General features: G+C 31.9%; 1 protein-coding gene across 3 annotated transcripts in view; it reads right to left on the reverse strand.

The window, feature by feature from the left end:
• The window catches only part of LOC129803029 (heterogeneous nuclear ribonucleoprotein L), a 260,754-nt gene that overhangs the window by 37,700 nt on the left and 197,599 nt on the right, over window positions 1-25,455 (reverse strand). For 2 of the 3 annotated variants that reach the window (XM_055849343.1, XM_055849341.1), the window contains one exon: window positions 7,332-7,367. The exons of the other annotated variant lie outside the window; for it this stretch is intronic. In XM_055849343.1, coding sequence (XP_055705318.1) covers window positions 7,332-7,367 — 36 coding nt within the window. The remainder of the gene's footprint in view (window positions 1-7,331; window positions 7,368-25,455) is intronic. 3 annotated transcript variants of the gene reach the window in all.

Consider the following 25,455-nt stretch of genomic DNA (forward strand, 5'->3'; position numbering starts at 1 on the left):
GTCTAATGTGTAGACAAATTTCTTCAAAAATCATATCCAATTCAAGGTAATTTCTATCAAGAATTTTTGAAAGAAATTACCCGCTACACATTGGAATAAAATTCATCAAAGTCATTCTTGACAGAATTCTTGACGGAAACCATCACGATTCAAGATTGTTTTTCACGAAAATTTGTTATTTTCTGCTGGAAAAAGTGAGAAAAACGTTTGGTGAAGTTCCTTGGGATAGTATTTAGTGAATTTCTGAAGAAAATCTTCTAAATATGCAAGGGAGTAGTATTTTCCGGAGATGTCGTTCCTGGTGGAATCCAACCCAGGCTTTGAAGGAACATTTCCTGTGATTTTCCTCCAGAAATTGCCGGAAGTTAATCCATCTGTGTATTCTTGAGGTGTTCCACAGTACAGTAGCCTCGTACTCCATGGATTGCAAGACGGATGGAAAGGAGAAAATTTACGGACACTTTGGAATCTCTATATGCCTTGGTTACCAAAGTTTTAAGGTTTTAAGGATTTTACTTTAGATTTTTTTATTTCTCACCACCTTTTCATGCACTACTACTCAAACTGGGAGACCCACGGAGGAATCGAAGGCCTGTGGCTATCCAGTTCTGGTGTTCTCGAAAGGAAGCAATCCCACATAGTTCCTAGTGGTTGAGAAAGTGAATGATACAAAAGATTATTCTGATGTTCTTCTGGGGGTTCAAGTGATGGCTTCTGGTAGCTCCGCACAGCTCTCATTTGCATTGAGATCTCCTCGGTGGCTCTGGTTAGCTCTTGTTTTAATTGGCAACCAAGGCATATAGAGATTGGAAAGTGCCCGTAAATTTTCTCCTTTCCATCCATCTTGCAATCCGTGGAGTACGAGGCTACTGTACTGTGGAACACCTCAAGAATACACAGATGGATTAACTTCCGGAAATTTCTGGAGGAAAATCACAGGAAATGTTTCTTCAAAGGCTGGTGGATTCCACCAGGAACGACATTTCCAGAAAAACACTATTCCCTTGCATATTTAGAAGATTTTCTTCAGAAATTCACTAAATACTATCCCAAGGAACTTCACCAAACGTTTTTCTCACTTTTTCCAGCAGAAAATAACAAATTTTCGTGAAAAACAGTCAGAAGAGCAAGAGACTTGGAAATGATGGCAAACTGTCAAAAAATTTTTGATGGAAAATAAAAAACCCAGTGTGGAGGCATTTTTCTTCAAAAATTCCTTCAAAAATATGAATTTTTCTTTAAAAAATTCTTGAAATAATTCTTGATGAAATCAGCTCCAATGTGTAGACACCTTAAGGAAAGTGAATGTGTTTTAATTAGTGTCTTGTGAGCCACCACCAGAAATTGTCCCGATTCAATCATTCCTAATTCAATATATTACTTTATTTACTTTTTTACTTTAAATTTTATAATATAAATTCAATTCAATTCAATTTATTGACAATTCATAGGACAATCTGTCCTCTGTACAATAGAAACACAAAAAAAAAAAACAATGTAACTTCAAAAAACAGCTCATGTGGAACACGCAGAGAAAAAAAGAGTAACTTTAACACTTTTCAGGTGTAAAAATATCGTCGGTTGCGTCTACCTCTGTCGTATCAACATTTCTTCTGTGTCAGCATTTCATGTAAGAGGGGACGTATGTATTGTAGCTTGCACCAAATGCAGATACAAAACAAATGCAGATACGATAGAGGTAGACGCAACCGACGATATATCAACATTTTTAAATGTTAATTTAACACCTTTTTAAGTGCAAAATTAACATGAAAAAAGGTAACTTTAACCCATCATTCACCTAAAAAGCATAATATTTACACCGATTTCGGATCAATACTGCAGGGTAAAATTAACATTTCTGGAATGTTATTTTAACTTTTTCGGATTTTTCTCAAGGAATGCGTGGCAGCCACAAATCTAAGAATAAGCTCCCTCTTCAGAACAATCCCTTCAATAGAGAATCGCGGAGAATGCGACTATCCGAACTAGGCACACGGAGACACGAAGCCCTAGTGGATGATCCAGCCACCACAAGCTCCGCGAAAGCCAGTGAATTGCACTGATTAGAAGTACCACCCATTCTACCTCATGATAGGAACATGCGACCGAATATATACACTTTATTGTGTGCAAAGTTGCTAAAGTTATATTTTAGAAAGTAATTCCCATTACTGGAATATATAACTCAAGAACTATGCATTGAAAAGCTAATAAGCTAAGCTAAGCTAAGCTAAGTAGATAAAATTTTGTATTTATCCCTCTTTTCAGAAATATAGAATAATTTCTCTTTTCCTAAAATTAATTCAAGCATTTGTTGAGATACTTGGCTCCTGTGTAAATTCTATCTATGTAAATAAAGGTTATAACATTTTTTCAAGTTATTTTTCCCCTCGGCTGACACATTTTTTTTGATTAAGTTCACCCCAAGATATTCACTTTTGCTATAGCAATTAATTACATAGTGGTTTAATCTTGACTTAATTCGCATATCAAAATACACTTTATAATAGAATTAACGCGCAATTTCCCTGAGAACCTCTTGTAAATTTTCAAGGAGAACAAATTTAATTGATATCCACTGAGAAGCTTTTCTCTTTTATCGGATTACACTGCAAAGTCGCAGGAAATTAAGGAGGACTTTAAGTATAAGTAATTCTAAAAAAAGTATATCGTTATGGGAATAAATTATAAGAGTGACATGTGGATTAAAATGTCTGTTTTTATTAGAAAATTCATGACAAAATTTTCTAAAGTCACGTGGCAGGGATTTATTCCTCAAGTATATGTAACATTTAAAAAAAAAAGTAAATATTTTAGGTTATAAAATATACATCATTTGTTTCTTCTATGAACGATTTTTGGTTGGTTTTTATGTTTGGGTATTAGGTGTCATATGTCGAATGAGATAAGTCTTCTCCTCATTTACCATGTGAGACATTGGCAGACAAGCTGAAAGAGATGCTATTTCGATTCTCTCTGCCATACTTTTCAGAGAGGAACTGAAATGTGAAAACCCGGGGAAAATGTGCGTATGCTGGGAAAAATCTTCAAACCCAATGTGTCCATACACTAAATTGGCAAATATTTATTTTTGTATTTCAACAACTCTTCAACTGTCTCTCATCAAAATTTCTACCCACGTGTGTCCGTTTTTTTTGTTTTTTTTTTTAACTTCATATTCTATATAGCTTCTCAAGCTCACTTTGAATGCTATTTATCTGGCAATTATATAAATTATTCCTAATAACTGTGCTAGAAAATTTTCTTCACACATAATCTCATGACACTCATGACAAATCGATTGGATTAATAAATTAAAGAGAAAAATTTAGTATAATTTCCGCAATTAAGTCTAGCTCATTCATAAAATCATTTTATATCTTTATAAATGTTCTTCTACATTCCTCAAGATATATTTGGGCATATAATATATATTTCCAAATCAATCATCGTATAATTTACACCATTTTCAGAGGGTAGGAGATATCGGGGATGATTAAGACAGGAATAGAGTAGAAAGATGTAACTTTTACTTCAGTTTCTTAAACCAAGAAACCTGGTTTCTTAAACCATTTTATCCTCGGGATGAAAGGGTGGCGTTGTTTGTTGCATTTAAGGTACGGGTTAGGAACAGTCGTGGCGAAAATGGGAACAGTTACAGCTAAAATAGGAACAGATACGGCGAAAATAGGAACAGATACGGCGAAAATAGGAACGGTTAACGAAATGAAAAACATCTCTATCATTTGAGAAATAATTTCTCAATTCTGAGATAAATCTTTAAGAGTTAAATCTTTAAATCGACTCTTAAAGGTTCTTTCATATTCTTCGATAAAGAAGTTTAATTTTAATGAGACAAAAGTCTTTAAGCCTTTATACTAAAATGTAAGAAACTTCATAGACACGAAGCTAAAATAGCAATCTCACTCTTCTTTGAGTTTCCTTTAAACTTAAATTTAATTAAACTTTTAAACACAGGTAATATAAGAATTTATGAAGGATTATTATCCTTAAATCCTATTAAATTTATTTAAATCTTTAAGTCTTTTTTTTTATAAATCACTGTAATATTTAAAAGGAAAACCACGACGATATAATAAAAATAATAAAAGTAACCCAAAATCCCCGCTATCCCCTATAAACGATGAGAAGGAAAACCAAAGGTATATAGGCGGGAAATTAATCTCAGCCCAAGTTTTCGCATAGTTTTGGATGAATTAATCTGACGACATGCTAGAAAATGCACTCGACAATTTTCTACTCATTTGCCAAAATTCCCTCACTAATAGTGCCCACCACATTTTCCCACTCAATATGAACATGTGTGTCATTAAGACTAAATGGTTCGTAGAAAATTGCCACCTCCCAGCAATGGGAGTCCCACATTTTCCCCTAAATGCACTGTCACATGGGTCCAAAGAAGGTGGAGCATAATTATGGCGAATGAATTTATTTAATTCGTGTAGCAAATGAAAAGAGAAATATGTTTTATATATCTCACCATGAGGTGTGATACTGTGAAAATTTTCACAATAAATTCGCATCACAAAAGAATAAATAGCTTGTCATGTTTTTGCTTGATAGTTGAAAACGTTGAAAAGCTTTTATGCTTTTATGGTAAAGTAAATCTAATAAAAATGTTCTTCCGGAGAGTCATAAAAATATTATTGAAATAAAATATGTTTAAAAAAAACTAGAGACAATTGAAATAACGAGTTTGAAACTTCCTACCCAAACCACAGAGGGAAAATGATAAAAATTTAACGGATGAAAATATCGTTAACACTTGGAACTACTGAACATAAATTTTTGGGGTGGTAAAAAATCGCTCCGGAAGAATTATATTCTCTCTCTTTTTCTTTTACTAAGAACCATAAATTTAAAAGACATCTTCAATTTAACTTTTATTATTTGAGATTAAATGTAAATTAAATTTGAATCACAATGTTCAATGTAAATGTTTAAAGCTGAACTATGATATTCACAAATTGTCATCAATATTAGATAAATAGACATAAAGCCATACAGAAAACCTTTATAAATAATCTATATTCCTTATGTAGATACTCTAAAAAAAATTAGTTAAATTAGTTTTCTAATAAATAACTGTGATCTTAAAATTTTGCAAACCAAATAATAGCAATATTTTGGCTTTATGGATAATAAAATAGAAAACTACAATAAATTTATTGCAAAATGTTAAGTTCTCTTAATTTTATGATCCTTTTATATATATATTTCTTTGGTTTTAAAATTAAAAACGTCATGAAATTGTAATGTTTCATATCTTTACATTAATACTATATATACATTAATAAATATTTAAATCCATAGAAAATTATTTTAAAAAGAATTATATCTAGGGTAAATGTCCTAATTCAAAACCATTTCCAGACGCTTTATCTTTGACAGAAGACTCAACACATTAAGTTAATATTTTTTTCTAAAGAGAATTATAAATTTCCTCCTTAACACTTCTAGAATGTTACCGTTTAGTGAAAATTCTTTAGATATAACTTGAAAACTTCTTAAATACAAGAAAAATACCCGAGCGTTAAATGATTCTATTGGAAACATATTAAGCTAAATGGAGACAAGGGAAATTTTCTAATTGGAGACAAACAGTTTAAGTGAAACCGCGACGAAAGGCTTCCAAAACCTTGTTGAGTTGCTCCTGAGTGCAGGATTTGTTCTTATTCCTGGTCTTTTCACCTTTCCCATCTAATATAAATAATACAAATAATTTTAAATCTTTTAATGTTTTTGCCACACACGCGGAGAGGATCAGATTCAAGTGACTCATTTTTAATTTTCATATAGGGTGGCTGTATTACTTGTGGTCTCTGTCTTTACTTAAGGCTTTCTCGCAAAAAACTTTACAACAATGTCACAATATGATTTAAAAAAAAACTCAAAATTAAAAATATTTGATATACTTTAATAGTACATCACATTTTTTTTTTGGTTTTCGGAATACAGTAGACTCTCTCAAATTCGGGCATATGGGACCGAAATGTCAGCCGAATTAGACAGAAATTCGGGCGACAAACTTTTTGAAATGCAACGATTTTTTATTCGTGTGCATATAGATATTGAGTTTACACACTCACATATAACGTAAATTGCATGAAAATCCCTCAATAATGCAAAATCACATCAAAACTAAGACAAACACCATGTCAAATTTGAGCATATTTGATTCATTTGATAATTATAATCAAACTTGAAAAATGAGAACAAACTTTTTTCAAATGTAACCACTGCCCGAATTAAAAAGTAGCCCGATCTTAAAAGAGCTGAATTAGCGAGAGTCTACTGTATTTCTTTTTGACAAAAAAAGCGACGAGACCATAAGTAATGCCGCCACCCTATACAGCAATTTTTAAAATGTTCTTGTTAATATTTTAATAAAAATTGTATAAAAAGCCTTTTGAAAAGCTCATACTCGTGACTTTATTGTTAAAGGCTTGTTTTTACGTAAAAGAATGATACTTTACTCTAAAATTTGTCTTGGGTATGCTCTAGATTTATTTAAGGGAAATGGGGCACTTTTACACAGCTAGTTTTTTTTTAAATAGACTCATTTGTCAAACGTCTATGAACTATCAAACTAAATAAATGTATTTAGTTTCTCTTATGGTTATTTGAAAATTTATAGCACATTTGCTACAAATATCCCATTATATCTCAAAATGTCTTATTTTCGAAATTCATGCGTAAAACTGCCCCATTCTCTATTTTCAAAATTTTTATATAGACGCGAGAAAGGAGTAAAAACACATTATGTCTAATTAATTTTTTTTTTATAGAAAGTAACAGGTTTTTTTTTCAAATCGACTCAGAATTATCTTCAATCGACTAATATGCAAAATCACATGTTATAATCGTACATAAGAAATGTCAATGGGACGTCATTTATGTAATCGTCCTAATTGTCATCTGAACAATTACAATTCTGGCATTTGAATACCATGGTATTCATATGGCAGAAACATGTCAAGAACCAAGACATTGCAGCATATGGTGCGATTTTTTGCGAAAATTTTAGGATGAGCTTTTCTTTTATATATTTTTCCAATAACACACAAAAGAGTACGATTTTTCTAAGCACCTTTGGCATTTGTGCAAATGCCAAATTTCTAAGTAAAAATATGTCAATATATTTCATATTTCTTCAAAGTTATTGGATAATATTTTAGTGCTTCAAAATTGAAAAGACAGTTACAAAACATAGGAGAATTTTCATCCACACATGGGAAATATTGGGTGAATGTGTGAAAAAAAGAGGAGGAGGTGGAAATTATGAATGTTTTAAAAGCTCTACTCACTGTTCTTTCTGCCTACTGGTTCACCCATTGTCTTGGCTAAAGTGGATAAATGAGAGAAAAAGAGCGATATTATACACAAAAAAGACATAACATTTTGTAAATGATTCAAAAAAAAGAATGATGGGGTTTGTGCAGGAAAATGAGTGTGGAAATCAATAGGTTAACAACAATTTTAATGACATAATTTTCTTGCTTAAACTGCAAATGACTATTCTCACTTGTTTATCGGAATAGTTGACTGAACAATTTAAAAGTATACCAAATTATTGTGACAATTTTCTTGCCTCATGTAGTTGTGTCATGATTCACAGCCTTTCACCCTAGCACAATTAACATTTTTTTTTTGCACGCCAACCCCCTCAATACATTGTACATAAATCATATTGCGGAATGTGCTTAAAAAAGCACCAGCACAAAAGCTCTAAAATTGCACCAACAGATGCTGCATTTGTTTTTTCAACAACAGCAACCCTATCCAACTTCTGTGTAATATAGTATGTGGCCATTTGTTTTTGTTTTTTTTTTCTTCTAGTGAACACTTTTATTTAATGGAAAGGATAATATAACCGCTTTCCATTCACGCCTATTATTTTTGCTGTGTTCTGCAATTACCAAATAATACAAGAGATTACACTACAAAAAGGTAAGCAAGGTCATATTGAAATTGAAAAATTTCTCTGTTACTAAAAACTTTATTGGAAACTGGGGCACCACCGCACAGGGATGACTCTGAACAGTAATTTCTTAATTAGATATTTGACTTATCATGAATGCATAGATATACTCTAGGTATGTTTGTCCTCTGAGGAAAAGGTCACGATAGACCAAGTAATTTTGAAATGAAAACCGTTGCTATATTTGTCATTCCAAAATTGCTATAGTTTGCATATTAAATTAAATAATTAATGTCATTAGTTTTTTTAGACGTGTCAAAATAATATTAAACTGAAATTAACATTGTTTTTGAGGGGTTGTATCTATCCTAAATGCTTTGTGACAAGTTAAAAATGTAAAGTGATAGAGGAGGATGGGGCACTTTCACCCCTAAATTGTAAATTTGATTTTGAAGTCGTTTCTTATACAAATGGTTGAGCGGACTAAAATAGTTACAAAAAATTTTCCTTGAACATTTGAATTTATTTTAAAATAAAAAAGTGAATATTGACTACAGAAAACTTCTCCATGAGCCTACATGAAACTGCCCCTCTCGCACCTTCAGAACTTAAAGCAAAATTACCAAAACCATCTTAGAATTCTCCCAATGATAATTATTATATTATAATCATGAAACTACTAGTAAATTATAGAATTATGTTACTTCAATGGTTCAGAAATTGAAAGTTTCATTTTGATATAATGTTATAAAATCAATTGCAGAACTCAAAAGAGAAGCATTGCGAAAATATTTTTATGAATACAGGGCTTACGCACTGCTTTAGTAACAGAAAAGTTTTATCCCTTTTCGAAAGGATAAGAAAAAATATAACAAAAATTATACTGACCCTTCGTTAGCTACCCCACCCATTTTCCCCTACAATTCAAATATTTCTGGAAAATTCAATTGTTTTACAGAACCTTTATTTTTCTTCATGTAGAGTAAAGGCTTATAATTTTGTCCAGTTTCTTATTTTGGACACTTTGAGGATGAAATTGGACACTAAAAATAAATTGATAAAAATGATGGATTTGAGACGGATTAACTGTCCAAATATACAGCCAAGTTGTCCAAATTAATAACCAAGTTGTCCAAAATTCCAGTCAAATTCACCTCTACATATCAATTCATTTTTAAACGTATTAAGACTAATTTTAGTAAAAATAAAGACAATAAACCCTTGCCAAGTTTTTAAAGAACCCTTCTTAAAAGAGAGTAACAAAAAAAGTCAATTAGTATTGAAAATATCGCACTTCAAACTTGGAACATCGATGCTTATAAACAGACTAGACAAAATTATGAGCCTTTACCCTAGAGCCTATTCTCAAGGTTGTAACATGAATAATAACAAATTTTTTTCAACTTTCTGGAGTTTAAGTCAAATTTGCGTCATTCAAAAGTGTGCAGTCGTGCCCTAGTTCCTTCAATATAAGAGAGATTCTGATACCAGGGGCCCATCAAGCCTAATAAAAAGTGAAGATATTTTTCACTTTTCCTTGTAAAAATTTTGCAGCTATTACACCGCGTCTTAAACAAATTTCCTCGTAGTTCTTGTATTATTTCGGCGAGTATTATAAAATATGTATTTTTAGATAGATTTTGGTGCACGATTCCGAAATATATCAGACTTATAAGTCAATTCTCTTTAGGAAAAAACTTGCCAATAGTCTTCAGAGCCTCAATGCAAAAACGTATGGAAAAATGAAATGTTGAGAGGCCCCTGCTGATACAATATATTTATTTTTATTCGAAATATCCTGATAATAATAAAACACTGATATTAAAATATTGCATATTTTTTATTTAAGTCTCGAGATTTATTTAGTGACGTATTAAGGAGTTTTTTTTATAATACAGGGTCAAAAATATTTTTTTTTTAATATTTAATTCGATAGATGAATCGTCTAAAAATATACTACAAAAATTTCAGAAGGCAATTCGAAGTATTTTCCAATATACGATAACAAAGACGAAGGAGCTCCGCTGTATATTAAAAACTTTGAAGGGCGTTTTCTTTAATTGATTTTTTTAACTGAAGAGATTGATAATAAAACGGAATAAACAAACGAATAAATCCATATTTTCATAACAATTAATTTTTCTTCTATTTAACACAAAACGATTATTCAAAACCTTTTTTTATATTTTTTACAGCATGCTAAATTCAGTAGTTTTTGGTTTTTTGATTTTGATGAAAAAAAAAACATGAAAAAAAATCAATTTCACGCTAACAATTCAAATGGAGTAGGGTAAAGTGATACAAGTTGGACATTGGACATAGTATTACAAGTTGGACAATTCACCGGTACAAGTTGGACATGGCTTTTTTTCTTGATAAATACAGTACAAAATTTGTTTTAAGCACAAGGAACCAAATTATAAAACTAAAGCATTAAAAATATACAAATAAAAATGAAGTACTAAATTTATCAAGAAAAAAAGTCCTGTCCAACTTGTACCACTTTGCCCTAGAATTCGAAATTCCGGTTATACTAGCTTTGAAGTTAGAATTTTGATAATCTAGAAATAATTTAGTGCTTAAATAATTATAGAGAACTTTGAAGAGTATTTAGTTACTAATTTTTTAACTAAAAGTCAGTACACATTGAAGGTGGAAACGTCAAAATTCTGTCAAAAATGCAATTTTTGACAGAAATTGCTCTCAATTTCTAGATGCCTTAAGATTTAAGAGTGTTGTTCACTAAATTGTTTTGTTCGGGATCTCAAATTTTATCTTAAATGAGTAATTATCAAGCCAAATAATCTACATTAAGTTTTCATGCTGAGATGAGTTAAGATGAAAGATTTGATAACATAGCGCTGTGATCGTTTTGAATACCAATTACTGAGATTAGTAGCAACAGACAGACAAAATTTAATTACAGAATATATATCTCACTCTATAGTCTGTTATTTCACATTCGGATAGAATTTTATTATCATTATTTCGAAATAGTTGTAATTTGGATTACTGCTCATCTCGTTTGATCTGAGTGTAGAACTCTTTTTTTTTACAATGTAGTCAAACTCACCTAAATTAACTGCGAATGCAAGTGAAAGCAATAATTGCTTAATAAAATTTGAAATTACGCAAATACGAGTGAACATATAATAGTCAGAGTGTCAAAAACATTCTCGTCTATGGCAATTTTCAATGTAAATCTAATTGTTGTGCAAAAAAAAACCAAGTAAAATAATGTATAAACATTCCAAGAAACTTTTTGTCGAGAAAAAAAAGAACCTCTTTCAGTGTATTTATTTAGAACTTAACACTTTGAGGAAATTTATTGTATTGCGATATATATTGTGTAAATATATTTTGAGATTACAGTCCTTTCTATTTATATTTGAAAATTCCTCAATAAAATCACAGGCGTTTTTCCACATTTTCACATGTTTATCTATGTGAGAATCATCAAGTGTGCGATAGAGTCTTTTGAACCAATGCAGATGAAATTGGAATGTTTATGCATTCATTAAAACATAACTCGTCTTTCGGCTTGAGAATTTCAGAAAATAAAAATAGCTATAATTTCGGACAAAATGCGTCGATTTTGAGAGTGAAAAGGATTACAAAGAAAGCCAACAGATTGATATAAGAGGCTATTTGTACCAAAATGATCTCATCAATTACTGCGTTTCAGTTAAAGAATCATTTAGAGTGTCCCTAATGTTAGTAACTTGAGATTTTAAGAGATTTTATTTGATATTTTTCAATTATTTATATTGTGATTCTGCCAACATTTATAGGGGAGACCGGAGTAGAATTAGCCACCAAATGAAATTTTTCATTGCGTATAATTTGTACAAAAAATGTTTGTTTGTGGCTGATAAATATTTCAATGAATAGGAAGGGATGTATATAATTAGAATAAAGAGTGATTTCCTCAATATTCCTTCGCAGGCAAACTATAAGATACCACTATCTAATATCATACGTGGCTAACTGCCCCGGTCTCCCCTACATTGAAAATTAGCCAAATTTATTCTACTAATCAACAATTTTAAAATGTCTAAATGGGGATATGGATGTTTGATATTCCATTTTCGTCGCGACTGTTTCCAACTAGCCATAACTGTTCCCAAATTGCCTGACATTTTGACAATTGTCAAGATATTTGTTACTGTGAAAATTGAATAATTCCACATTAAAATGTTTATCCATGTATTTTATTAATTTTAGTGTAGGGTAAAATGAGGTAATTTGGAACCATTTACAATTTGGGACATTTGAGATTTTCTCACTGTTTCAGAAGAGCAAAGAGAAAACTAAGACCGCGAAATAGAAGAAAAAGATGACTAAAAAGAAAAGAAACCGATATAAAATTTGTATACCTGAAGAAGGAGACACACATCTCCGAAACGTCGTATGAAGTAAAAAGTGAATAAATCTAAACATAGGTCAAAATCCGTGTTTTAAATCACGATCAAGCTTTTCTTCCTTTTGGGCCTCTAAAACAGTAAGAAAATCTAAAATGTCCCAAATTATAAATGGTTCCAAATTACTTCATTTTACCCTACCAGGTTCTTTTTGTCACTTTGTACATTATTCAATAAAATTTACGGTTCAAAATTTGAACCGGTTGGAATTCGCACTCTAAGCTGTGACAGTCGCTTCAGAGGTCATATCGCTTAGGAGCTAAATCTTCATTTATTTAACGTATAGGGTAAGATCACTGAGAGAAATCCGAAAAAGTTAATATAACATTCCGGAAATGTTTATTTTACCCTGCAGTATTGATCCGAAATCGGTATAAATATTATGTTTTTTAGGTGTATTAGGGGTTAAAGTTACTCCTTTTCATGTTAATTTTACCCTCAAAAAGGTGTAGAATTAACATTTAAAAATGTTGATATATTTTTACACCTAAAAAGTGTTAAAGTTATGAGGAAAAAAAGTTAATCGCACCCCCGTTTTTTTTCTCAGTGATGGTATAATTCGAAATCATATCTGTTTTGGAATTCTGAGATTTTCTCACTGTTTCAGATGGTCAAAGAGAAAAAGAAAACCACGAATCAGTAGAAGACTTTATTATAATTCCAACTACAGAGCTCTTTACAATGGAATTTCAAAAGAAAGAGATAGAGTCATTGACTCCTTACAACAATGAAATTAACACTGGTGGTAATACTAAAAAAAATAAAGTATAGAAAATGCAATAAGAATGAAAACATTAATTTTTTATATAGGAGAAGAAAAAGTAAAATATTAAAAAACCTCATGGAAAAAGCAGACAGATGTCAGTGAAAGAAAAAAAAAAAGAGAAAATTAAAAAAAAAAGAGAAATTTTTTGTAGATTTATACAGAATCCTGGGACGGTGACGCAGGAGTTAAGTTCCGAATAAGAGGGTTTGAACTCTTGGATAAAGTATTAAAAAATCTAGCTTTCAGTTTGTTGACCTCTTTAGACAAAGGGGAGACCTTAGCCAAACACTGCATCCAACACACAGGATAGTTGAAAGGAAGATCAAAAATTAATCGGAGAACTTTATTTTCTACGATTTGCAATTTGTTGATGTGCACATTGGCACAATCACCCCACACAGGAGAAGCGTACAAAAGTACTGCTCGAAAAATCATTTTAAGGATCAATAATTTATTTTTTATGTTTAGGTGAGATTTTCTATGGATAAGCGGATAAAGGATTCGGATAAGGTGTAGAGCCTTCTCTGCTTTTGACTGACAGTGCAGACTCCATGTGAGAGTTTTGTCCAGGATAACTCCGAGATATTTGAGAGAGGAACCCCAAGGAATTTCTTTATTGAAGATTTTGAGTGGAGAAGATGGGAGAAAAGCCGCAGTTCTCCTACGAGAGAAGAAAGTAGCATTGGTTTTTTCATGATTTAACTTAATTTTCCAGTTTTCACAGTATTGAGCAAAGTGGTTAGAATCGGCAATTAATGCTTGAGAAATTTTATTCGGGTTTTTAGAGGAGACGAAAATGCACGTATCATCGGCATATATCGCCAGTGAACATTTGGTAAAGGAATTCTTGACATCATACGTGAAAATATTAAATAAAGTTGGGCTGAGGGTGCTACCTTGGGGCACTCCTGCACATATACTACTTAAGGGAGAATTAGAATTTTTAAATTTCACGTAGAATTTTCTATTAGTGAGAAAAGATTTAATGATTTTAATAATATAAAAGGGAAACGTAAGTTTCATCATTTTGAATATAAGTAGAAGACTTTACATTCAAGAGTATACTTTTTCGTTGTTTTTTCCTTTTACCATAAAAAACTGTTAAGAAATCCCACAGTTCTAAGTTAGACATTATTCCAAATTACCCCATCTCACCCTAAACCAATCCAATATATCTCATTAAAATTTACTTACAATCGTCCCTGAAAATCCTATAAAATTTCCGTCGAAGAAGGCTTTTAATTCAATTATGTATGTGTTGTTTTGGTAAATGTTGCTTGTTTTTAATTAAAAGCACGAAAAAGTATCAAAATGAAATACAACTCCAATTCATGGCTATAAAAATACTTTTCTCTATAGTAACTCTGAGAGTACATGGATAAATGGTTCACCTCATCCCCATTTGAAAAAAAAAAGAAAAATCAACCCCATTATTTGTGAAAGAGAATCCAATTACAAGAAGGGGGTGGAAAAATTCAATTGAGGGCAAAAATATACATGTTTTTTTCGGAATCAATGAAAGTCACAAAGAGAGAAAGCTTATTTGGTATTCAAGCATTTTAGGGATGCTTATTTTTATGGGTATTTTCTACTCCTGAGCACAAAATCATCGCTTTTTCATCCTCCATACCCTTCTTACGACCATTAAAATGATGGTGATCTTCTTCATTGGCAAACTCTCTTGGCATTTTATCATTTTATTAGCCACCCACATATTTCACGTATAAAATTCTCCCTATTTTCCATTCTATGCATCCCCTCTTGAAATTGCTTGAAAATGTTCCTTATTCTTCTGACTTGGTTCTTTTCCCGAAAAGCTCTTGAGGACGAAGAGATACTAACAGTAAAACGTGTGTAGGACAATTTCATAAAAGAGATTTTATTTATTTAACAGATTTTTTAGACAGATAAAAGCCATAAATCTATGAAAATTGTGATCTCATTTATCAAAAACCAAGAAACTATTTCATTGTTGCCTTTCGGTCATGTCACAATTATTTTATTTTAGATATGGTTTTAGTGGTTTACCAAAAGGATGCTTAAGATTTGAGCTTTGTGCAAAGATCTTATCTCTATCATCATCTTTTTACGTTTACCGTTTCGCAACCGATTTAAACCGACTAACTGATCATAAATTTAATCGATAGAAATCGGTTTAGACTAGTTAAAGACTAAGATCGTTTAAAACGACAAAAGATTATACAGCCTGAGAAGAAGCATTTCCGCCGTTTGGATTTGGAGGCTGGTCATCAACGCTGAGACGGCGGCGGACGCTTGGTATGCGGGGGGGGGCTAATGTAAAGACACATGTTGGTAATAAAATACAATGCAATACAATACTTTAAGGCATTAGAAATGTGGGAATTGGATGAAAAGTAGTAGTCCAGTTTGAAATAAAATTATTCTCATTCGATTGTTCATAGGAAGCAGACGTTGAAGTTACATTCTTTTCAATTAAATCATTTATTAAATAAAAGGAAGAGTCTTTTCCCTCAATATCCTCCTTTCCCAAATCCTACAGAAATAAACGTAAACTTGCTAAAATTGATTGCCATAACTGTAATTTTGTTATCATGTTTGACTTTGAGAAAACCGTATTAAGAATTGAAAGCTATCGTTATATCAATGTCATTTTTCTCAAGTACTTCAAAAAAATTGGTCAGCTGGATGTTATTACTAGATGCTAAAAAGAACAAGATTTTGGAAGAAATACACAAATGTCAACAAAAAAATAAGAGTAATTGAATTTATACAATGGCCGACTTATTTCAGATTAAAGGATTATTCCCGTTCTTCAACGTCTCGAATTTCTAAACAATTACAAATTAAAGTAATTTTAAAATCTGACAGATGAATTTCCAATGCAATCTTTAGTGAGATTTTTTCTAAAAATTTTGCTTGTTAAGAAGGTAGGGCAGTTAAACCAAACAGAACTTTGGTCTAAAGACTGTTTTATGGAGAGTTCCCACAAAGATATTGAGTCACTATCTTTGTTCATTTGGCCTGTAGTTCTGGTAACGACAAAATATATAGGGGAAACTGGGGCACCACCAAACACGAAATAGCACCAAACACTGCGATTTTTTAATCAGATATTCGACTTCAGAGGACAAAATTTATAGAAATTTATAGGCATTGTAAGGATGCTTGTCCACTGAAAAAATTGTCGATATAGTTCAAGTAGTTTAGAACTAAAAATTAGTGTTTGGTGGTGCCCCAGTTTTCTCTAAGTAGACGGACAGGAAAACAACGTGAGGTATTTTTCAAAAATCATATGATTCGCAATGAACGTACACCGTGCGGATGCCTTTCCCCCTACTGTTCGTATGTTTTTCTTTAATTCTAACACTTAAAGATGGTCTTTGCCAATCAGACATGGTAGATCGAATCGGTAAGGACCATCCTTAAATACTGGAATTAAGGAAAAGCTTAAAAACATCAGGGGAGAGGGCAAGAAACCCCGGAACCCAGTCACTCTCATCAACGATAAACAAAAACTCTGACCTGTAGTGAGTGGAAGATGAAAATTTCTATGAAAGAGGGACTGGGGCAGTAGTAAACATGGGGTAGCACGAAATACTTATATTTATATCTACACTACTTGGACTTATGTCGACCACTTCTTCAGTCAACAAAGATCCCTATTGTAGCTAGCAATTCATATAGGGAAAAGTGCCCATGTTTGATACCATTGGAAGCTTCGTAATGCTAATGTTTCACAATATATATGTGACTCATCGCAACCATATTTTAAAAACTATGAGAAAATGGCCAGTATTTAAAATATATTGCGGAGTCATGTTTATTGAGAAACATAGGAAAAATTTAGTCATTATGAAGCTTCCAATGGTATCAAGCATGGGCACTTTCCCCTAGGTCTCGTCTTCTAAAGCTTAATATCTGATTAAAAACATTGCAGTGTACACTGCTACCCAGTGTTTACTCCTACCCGTTTTCCCTATTGGAAAATAAAAGGTTTTTTAGTAGTGTTCTCATTATACAGTTCAAATTTAAAAAAAAAATTGAAGAATTTTGAAGGGTGATAAAATAATTTTTAATGGGTCATTATGACCAACTTTCTCCTTAAAGGATTAAATCTCGTGAAATGACTACACCTTTAAATTCGTACAAATTTTGTAAACATCGAGTTTTTATAACTCTTTATAAATATGATGATCTATCCGATAAAAGGACCCTTTTCAGTATACAATATAATCAATATGATGGAATTATTTCTAAGAGATTGGGTGAAAAAAATATACTATGGGTACTTGTAAATCAAATCGCGTGTTTGAGAATGACGAAACTTTCCTTCTTGACCGAATTCTCTTCTATATTGAATTTCTCTCAATTGTAGGGTATTTTTAGCGGAAATTCGATTGAAGGAATGATGAAAGTACAAGACACACAAAAATACAAGAAATATATTCTCCTTCTTAATGTTTTTTTCACCCACTTTTCTCTCCACCAAGTTCACCCTTTAATAAAGGATAGCATGGAAAAAAAACGAGGGTGCAGATGATACAATGGTCAAGCATTTTTGGTTATTTTTTGGTTTCCCTTTGGGGCTAAAATTGGATACGATAGAAATCAATATCGACAGTTTATGTGATTATCGATTGACACTCACACCCCAACATTTGACTTTCTTCCATATTTTAACTTTCCCTTTCGTCCATCGCTCATCCGATATTCCAGGGACACAATTCTAGGTGCAAGTTTACTTTAAGAAAAACATCATCAAAAACTTATCTTACTATTTCTCAACTGTAAGGAGAATGAGAGAAAATTTAATATTAAAAACAAATAAAAAATGAATTAAGATATTTTGCTCAAAACATTTTTGTTGCTGGAGTTGAGCCCCTATAATAACAAATGAGCGAATATTTCGGGGACTTTGAAATTCAGTGAATGCTGATATCCTTTTTGTGGTGAATGGCCTTAGAGGTGATTTTGATAGGATAGAGATGAGCGAAAGTGACAACCGATAATAAGGACCTTAGTAAGGGATTCATAGAGATTTTCATGTTGTGTTTTTCTTGGTCAGAAAACTCATGTGTATAGACATAATAAAGCAACATATTGAAATATTCTCACACACTTCACATATAGACACATTTTTCCTCATATTATCTCTTCAAAAAAGTATCCCCATGGAAAGAATTTTCATGTAAATTTCCTCTGTGGTACATCGAGTATATAACTTTTTCGGTACCATTAAATTTTTTACGAGAAAGGTCATACGTGGAGCAAAAATTCATTAAATCCATGTAGTTTATATACAAGAAAAGGTCTCTATGGGTCGCGACTTTTTCATAAAATAATTGTTTTGGATTATTTATGGAAGGGCAGGGTTTCAGAGTTTAGCTTTGTTGCTTCGTAAAATTCTCGCCGTTATTTTGAAAATTCAGAATTTTTATTAAAATTTATAGATCGTATATTTTAGCTAATACAGTTATTAAACAGTGGATGAAATAATATCAAAAAGAAATTTAAGAAAAAAACATAAGAAATTGCAATAAATTATGAAAGAAGTTCGTTTACGATTAATATTACTATAACTTTTATATTTATAGGGGACGGCGGGGAAGAATCAGTCTACGGTAGGGGTGTTATAGTTTTCCTTAGAAAGAATATTGAGTAAATTACTATTTAATTTGAGTTAATTAACTCGCTCGCTATTTATTGCAATATTTATCAGTTTAATTCAAATATGCTTTACACAAATTGTAGACGAACAAAAATTTTTTTGCTGTCTAATCCTGCTCCGGTCTCCGCATTAGCATTTTTTGCATTTCCAATTTAGGTTTTCAATTACAATTTTGCTACATTTTTTGAGTCCAAGCAGTAAAATGATAAAATTTTATTTAAAATCATATAGAATTACATCGCTTGAAATTCTTTTTAATCGTATAACTTTTAAAGAGAAAATGTAGATAGTTATTGAAAACCAAGTGTGTAATATAAATATTTATCATAATTTTCTGGCATATTAGGGAGGAACTTTTCCTATCGATTTCAATTTCAAAAATAAACCAGTCGAACAAAAAAAAATTATATGAGAGAGTTACAAAATTCGCTTAATTTTACCAAAATACTTTGAATTGGAAAAAAGCTCTTCAGCCCAAATACTTCATTATTAATTGCGCAAATAAAATCCAATTAGAGTTAAAAGAACTTTTGATATTTTCCTCAGCAAATTTCTTCATCATCAAAAATACTTTATCATAGAGCGAATTCAACATGGATCGATAGAAAAGTGTTGGTTGCATTTTAAAACACTTCTGTACCAGAAGTTCTTACTAAGTAAAAACTCACTTCAAGAACTTTACTTCTTTGAATGTCATTGAATTTGACTTTTATTGAAATCTTCAGAAGTATATATAGTGCTGAAAAGGACTTTCATTTATGTTATTTTCTTTTATTCATAAGCCATCACACGTACATTTAATCTTGTAGAAATAGAAAGGAAAATGACACCAGAGAATCAGAAACCAAAAGTATGTTTCTCGAAATATCTATTGATTTCCAAGTGTCCAATATATTTAAGCTCTATCGTCAGATAAAATGGTAACTATTAATAATTCCAAATTGCAGAACCAAACTCACAATAACAAATACAAAATCAAAAAATTATAAAATCAATACCAGTAATCTAAATTGTACACATAAAACATTCATTGGGGATTCGGTATTAACTCCGGAATTATTCTCTGTAACGAAATTATTCCCAATTGCATAATTAATATTGCAAAATGTTATGTCATTATTCTGTTATTGAGTTGATCCATAGACTTATTGAGTATATCCTATACAGTCAGTGGTGGAAATTATAATTCCACTCAAACTACTTAAAATAACTCCACAAAAAGGATGTTTCAATCAATTGTAGAACATAATGTCCTTTTATATTCAAATAAAAATTCGACTGAATTTTTTATTATTGGGAATTTTGTTTTTTTTTTTTAAATTGGTATTAATTATAATTATAATTGTACTCAATAAATTTAGGACTAGGGTACTTATTTATGATCAATGAAAGCCAATATCTTTCAATAATTTTATTTTTCATTATTAGTAAATTAAATTACTGTGCCGGCCAAAATCTCGAATAGATCAAATTTTCCAAAAGCCAAAATTCCGAACGGCCCAAAATTCAGAACACCAAAATCCCAAAACGTGAAATCCCGAAAGGGCCAAAATCCCGAAAGGGTCAAAATCCCAAAAGACAAAATCCCAAAAGCCAAAATCCCTAAAACCAAATCCCGAAAAGCCAAAATCTCGAAAGTCAAAATCCTGAAAGGGATAAAATTATACGGAAGATAACGTGTGGAATAATTTCCCAAAATACAGAAAGTTTCCCTTTGCCTCTAGAAAGCGTGGGTGCAATCATTCGAGTTGTTATAATACATTTAAGAACTCAGGATTTTGGTTTTTAGGATTTTGGTCTTGGGAATTTGGGCTCTCGGGATTTTGGTTTTTTGGATGTTTTCTTTTCAAGATTTTGACCTATTCGGGATTTTGGCCCATTCGAAATTTTGACCCATTCGGGATTTTTGATATTCAGGATTTCGACATATTCGGAATTTTGGCTTTCGATGGCCCCACTAAATTAAAATACTTTTTTAAAGTCTTGCATAAAGGACAATGGGCAGAAATATATGGGAGCTGGTCCAATCCTTTGCCAGAGATGGAACTAGGCCCATTTTGTAGGTGTTGGTGTGTGACTTAAAATTTACCGAGGCCAATGTCAAAAAGAACTGTCAGTCTTTGGGAAATTAACGATATCCTTCGGAAAATTCATAACTTTGACAATTTATTATTGGAAAACGGCTTAACCGATCTTAATGAAATTCGGGATAAAGTCGATGTATGACTTAAGCTTTAAATAAATATTTTTAGATTTTCCCTCTAACTGCTCCATCTGGTAGCTCCCATACAAACTTGCCATGTTTTAAAGCCATCGTACATTACAGGGCAACAAAACGAAAACTTTTTTCGTTTAATGATAAATCACAGAGATTTTCGGAATCCTTGGTGTATCTTGAACATATGACCTGAAGAAACTTATGGTCCATCCCGTCAACTTTTTCAGATGTCTTAAAGTAAGGGTTATTAAGGAATTGGTAGAACTATTTTTATGAAACTTGGTTTTTTAAATAACGGCATATCGCATATCGGCATATCGGCTGGCGCTAAAGAACGTTTTCTAAAAGAGAACTGAACTCAAGGAACATTTTCCCAAAAGAAACCGTATCCCTCTCTCTTGTATCCAGATTTTCCTCAAATATCCTCGAATATTCTATAATTTCGTTAAACCTATTTCCTTGATTGCAACGTTTTGTCGTCTTTAGAGAAATATTCTCCTTAAAAAACGAGCTGGGATTGCTGAAGGTCATAAAGTTGTAAGGGTACCGTTACTAAATAATTTTAGCAAAAGGTTCTCAGTATAATTAATTAAAACATTTTTTTTCTCTGAATTAATTACTCAATGTATTTAAATAACGATATCTTTGAGGTCCCTGCGATCTTTGGAGGTTTTAATTCTTTTTTCAAGAAGAATATTACTGCATAAGAGACATTTCCCTAGATGCAATCCTTTTTTTTATGAGTTTGAAGGATCGTTAAAGATTTATAAAGAAGATCTGGAAAATTGCAGTGAAAGTGAAGAGATAAAGATATAGTTTGTTCCAGGAAAATTTTCTTTAAGTCTTTCTTTACAAATTATTCTTAGAAACGACTAGTATACAATTAACCGTTATTGTATAAAAGGAGTTTTGCAAAAAAATCATTAAAATTCTTATACATATGTTTTATGCTCTAATGCTTTTCCTTTTTGGGGTTGGTCCCGGAACAAAAGTTGTTACCTTTACCAATACCTATTCTATGATATAGGTCTCATTCGTGGCGAAAGGTTGGACTGTTTTGCCCAACGTCTTTTTGCAACCTTTCATGGGAAAAAATTAGCGAACAAAAAATAATAAAGTCTTGAAGACGATGTGTATTTGAAATATATCCGCCATGCATACATCTTTAAACCCCAAGGGTTAAAAATCTTCTGTTGGAGAGGTTTAAAGGACTTTTTGCCTCTAACAGTGGAAAAAAGACAATTCCACCAAAATAAGACAATCGTTCCCGTTTAGTCTCGAAGTGTCCTATTGGTTTTGTCCCAAAATCAGTTCCTTAAGTGACTGAGGATTACCGTGTTATGAAAAGTAAATATTGACCCAATAAAGACTATTTACAGGTTGATCAATATAACATGTTATGCGCCATTTGAATGATTATATATTTTTTTAATAAGAAAGTTGGAAGAACGTCCCATGCTTTGTGAAAAGTTCGCATTTGTGACTTCGATGCAGTACGTCAAAAGTACTATCCCATCATTTACCGTTTACCCTTTCACAACCGATTTGAACCGATTTATAAATCTTTGTGAAGATCGCTCAAAATAGTTTAGGATCTAAGAAGTGATGGGAGTGTTACAGTTGATTTTCACACAAAAATTGATAATCAGTTCATTACCTATTCGAAACGATTCATAATTGTCAGAAATTTTAATACATTTTCAATGAGCTTTAAACATGACCCGATTCAGATGAGGAATATGCTCTCAAGAGTCTTTTAGTTCTTATCGTTTAGGAAGAAGTTTTATAATTGACATACAAACAGACTCATATACAAAATCATGGATATGGATTACTCTAAAATTCATAAAGTTTTATTCCTCTGAAATTTGGAATGGACGATATTTGCATATTATTTATACGTTCTATTTGCAAACATATAATTTAATTACTATTTGTCATTCATATCTGATGAAAAGCTTTCACAGAACGATAGTGAAAATTCAACAAAAATACAGAAATACTGGTTATAACCTCAAATAAATAATATTAAATTATGCTGAATCAAATTAAAATATTCCGAAATTGATATTAATATTCCGATAATAAATTGTTTTTAAAAGAAACCTAGCAGAGATAATTAAAATTTTACGCTTAATACAGAGATTTTGTGAGTATATTTTCAATTCAATTTATTCCTCTGAGACATCACAAGTATAAGTCTTTTATTTTTACCTTCTCATTATCCACTCATGTATAAATAGTATAAATAAGATGATGAAGACAAGTGAAATTTATATTTACGAGATTAATAAAAATTGCGTTCATTCCACTCATATAAGTGTAAAAGAAGAAATTGCAACAATAATACATAAATCTTATGCAGTATCATCAAACTTTCACTCAGTAAAATTGTTTTAGATATTCAAGAAAGAGAGAAGATGAGAGTGTGTCAATTATATTTTCAAAATAACTATAACTTAAATTTTCTTTGGTGGTTAAATGGTCTTCCCCTTTCTTTCGACTACATCTCGGAAAATGCTATTGAAAGTGAAATTTGTCAATGTTCACCGACATTTTCAGTCCATTTATCATCTTCAATCTCAATGGGATGACATGGAAAAGCTGAGAAATTAGCTATTAATGTAAAAACAAGTGTCACATCATTGCATAATAAACCATAAATAATGCTCCCAGAGCTAATCGACCACATTCATAAATTATAATTAAAATTTCAATTTTATATTTCAACATTTTTAACCGCATTTTAATCGCTATTTCACATCCTCTTTTGTCATTTTTCATTGCGATTTTTCTCCCCAAAATATATCAGAAAAACCACCCCAAAACAAGATTTTATACCAATTCATCAATAATTTTTTTTATGAATATAATGGCGTAAACTTAAGAAATAGACTAGCTATGGAATTTCTAGATTCCAATTTCCATATGCGCCGTCTACATGGTAAAAAATTTCGGCACACATTTGTTCCGACAATTAGCTCGTCCACGGACACCCAATTTTTTGGCATAATCTTTTACCTTTTACGAGGTTCATGAAAATACTCAACATTAGTAACGAATTTGTTACAAAAATTATCTCGTCCATGGGCACCGAAAATTTTTGGAACAAATTTGTACCTTCTAGGAGAAACAAAAAAAACCCAATATTAGTAACGAATTTGTTCCGAAATCCACCATCGAAGCAAGGAGAGGCGCCAAATTTGTGACATTTCGAGCAGCAATATTTATGGTTTTACTTTTTTTAATTCGAGATTCCTGAGATTCCCTTCCCCTCCTGCCGGCACTCGCATACAATTTTGTTAATTTGATGTTCTTTATGAACTTTCACTACCGAAATCCATCTCGACTGAAGTATAGGCCTTAGTTGTTAAACGAAACGAACGAAATCTTTTAGATCACACAAATTTGTTTCCGACAATGGGAACAAAATGTCTATATTCGGTTTCAACTTTTAGGAACAAAATTATATAAAACGAAATCGACTCGAATTTGTAGATATTTTACCGTATCACAACGGTTTTAAAAGAAAACTTTAACAATTGTCACTATATTTCGTAGCAAAACTGTAAAGAAAAAAATATTGGAACAAAGAAATATCTTCTCCAGATACATCCTTTTTCAAAAAAAAAAAAAATGTTCCAAAAAGATTTGTTGCAATATTTTGGTCAGTGTCCATTGGACACTGGCCAAAAGTTCAAAATTCCAGAAATTCAAATTTTTTTTTCAATTTAATTCAATTTATTTAGAATAAATAGGACAGTATGTCCTCTATACGAAAGTTAGCCCTAAACATTATGATTGTAATGTTGGACTTGAGGAATGAGTGGAAGCCACATGATTCAAGATAAGCCCCCTCTTTCGCTTCCTAGGAATGGAATTCCAAAGAATGACACCTTGCACAAAGAAAGAATTGCGAAAATTGCGACTCTCTGAACTGGGCACCAGGAGACACGAAGACCTAGCAGAGGATCCAGGAACTACGAGCTCCGCAAGGTACCGGGGCCTACCGGTGCAAAGAAATCGGGAAAAAAGTCCACCACACAAACTTCAAGATAGGAGATCAGTGGTAGACCGAGAATGGAGTTTGCAAATGCAGAAACATGACCATATTTGCGAAGTCCGAAAACGTAACGCAAACAGGGATTTTCAATTCCTGTGAAAAATTGAATTATCAAGGCCCTAACAAGGAGGAGTCTAGTCTCCAAGGGAGTAAAGGTCTGAAAGCGTCGCAAAGTGTGCAACGAAAATAAGACCTTACGGCAGACCTCAGCCACATGATCCGACCAGGAGGGGAATTCTGTAACGCTCTGGCAATGCTATATGACAAATTGGGTTCGAATATTAAGAGAGCTTTTTTGAAAATGCGATTCTGTTGCCGTGACATTGCCATTTCAGCTCACGTGGCATTGTCAGAAGTCACATATTTGAGATTTCTGGCAATTCAAATGACAA

Source organism: Phlebotomus papatasi, chromosome 2 (assembly GCF_024763615.1).
Source record: "Phlebotomus papatasi isolate M1 chromosome 2, Ppap_2.1, whole genome shotgun sequence".
NCBI lineage: Eukaryota > Metazoa > Arthropoda > Insecta > Diptera > Psychodidae > Phlebotomus > Phlebotomus papatasi.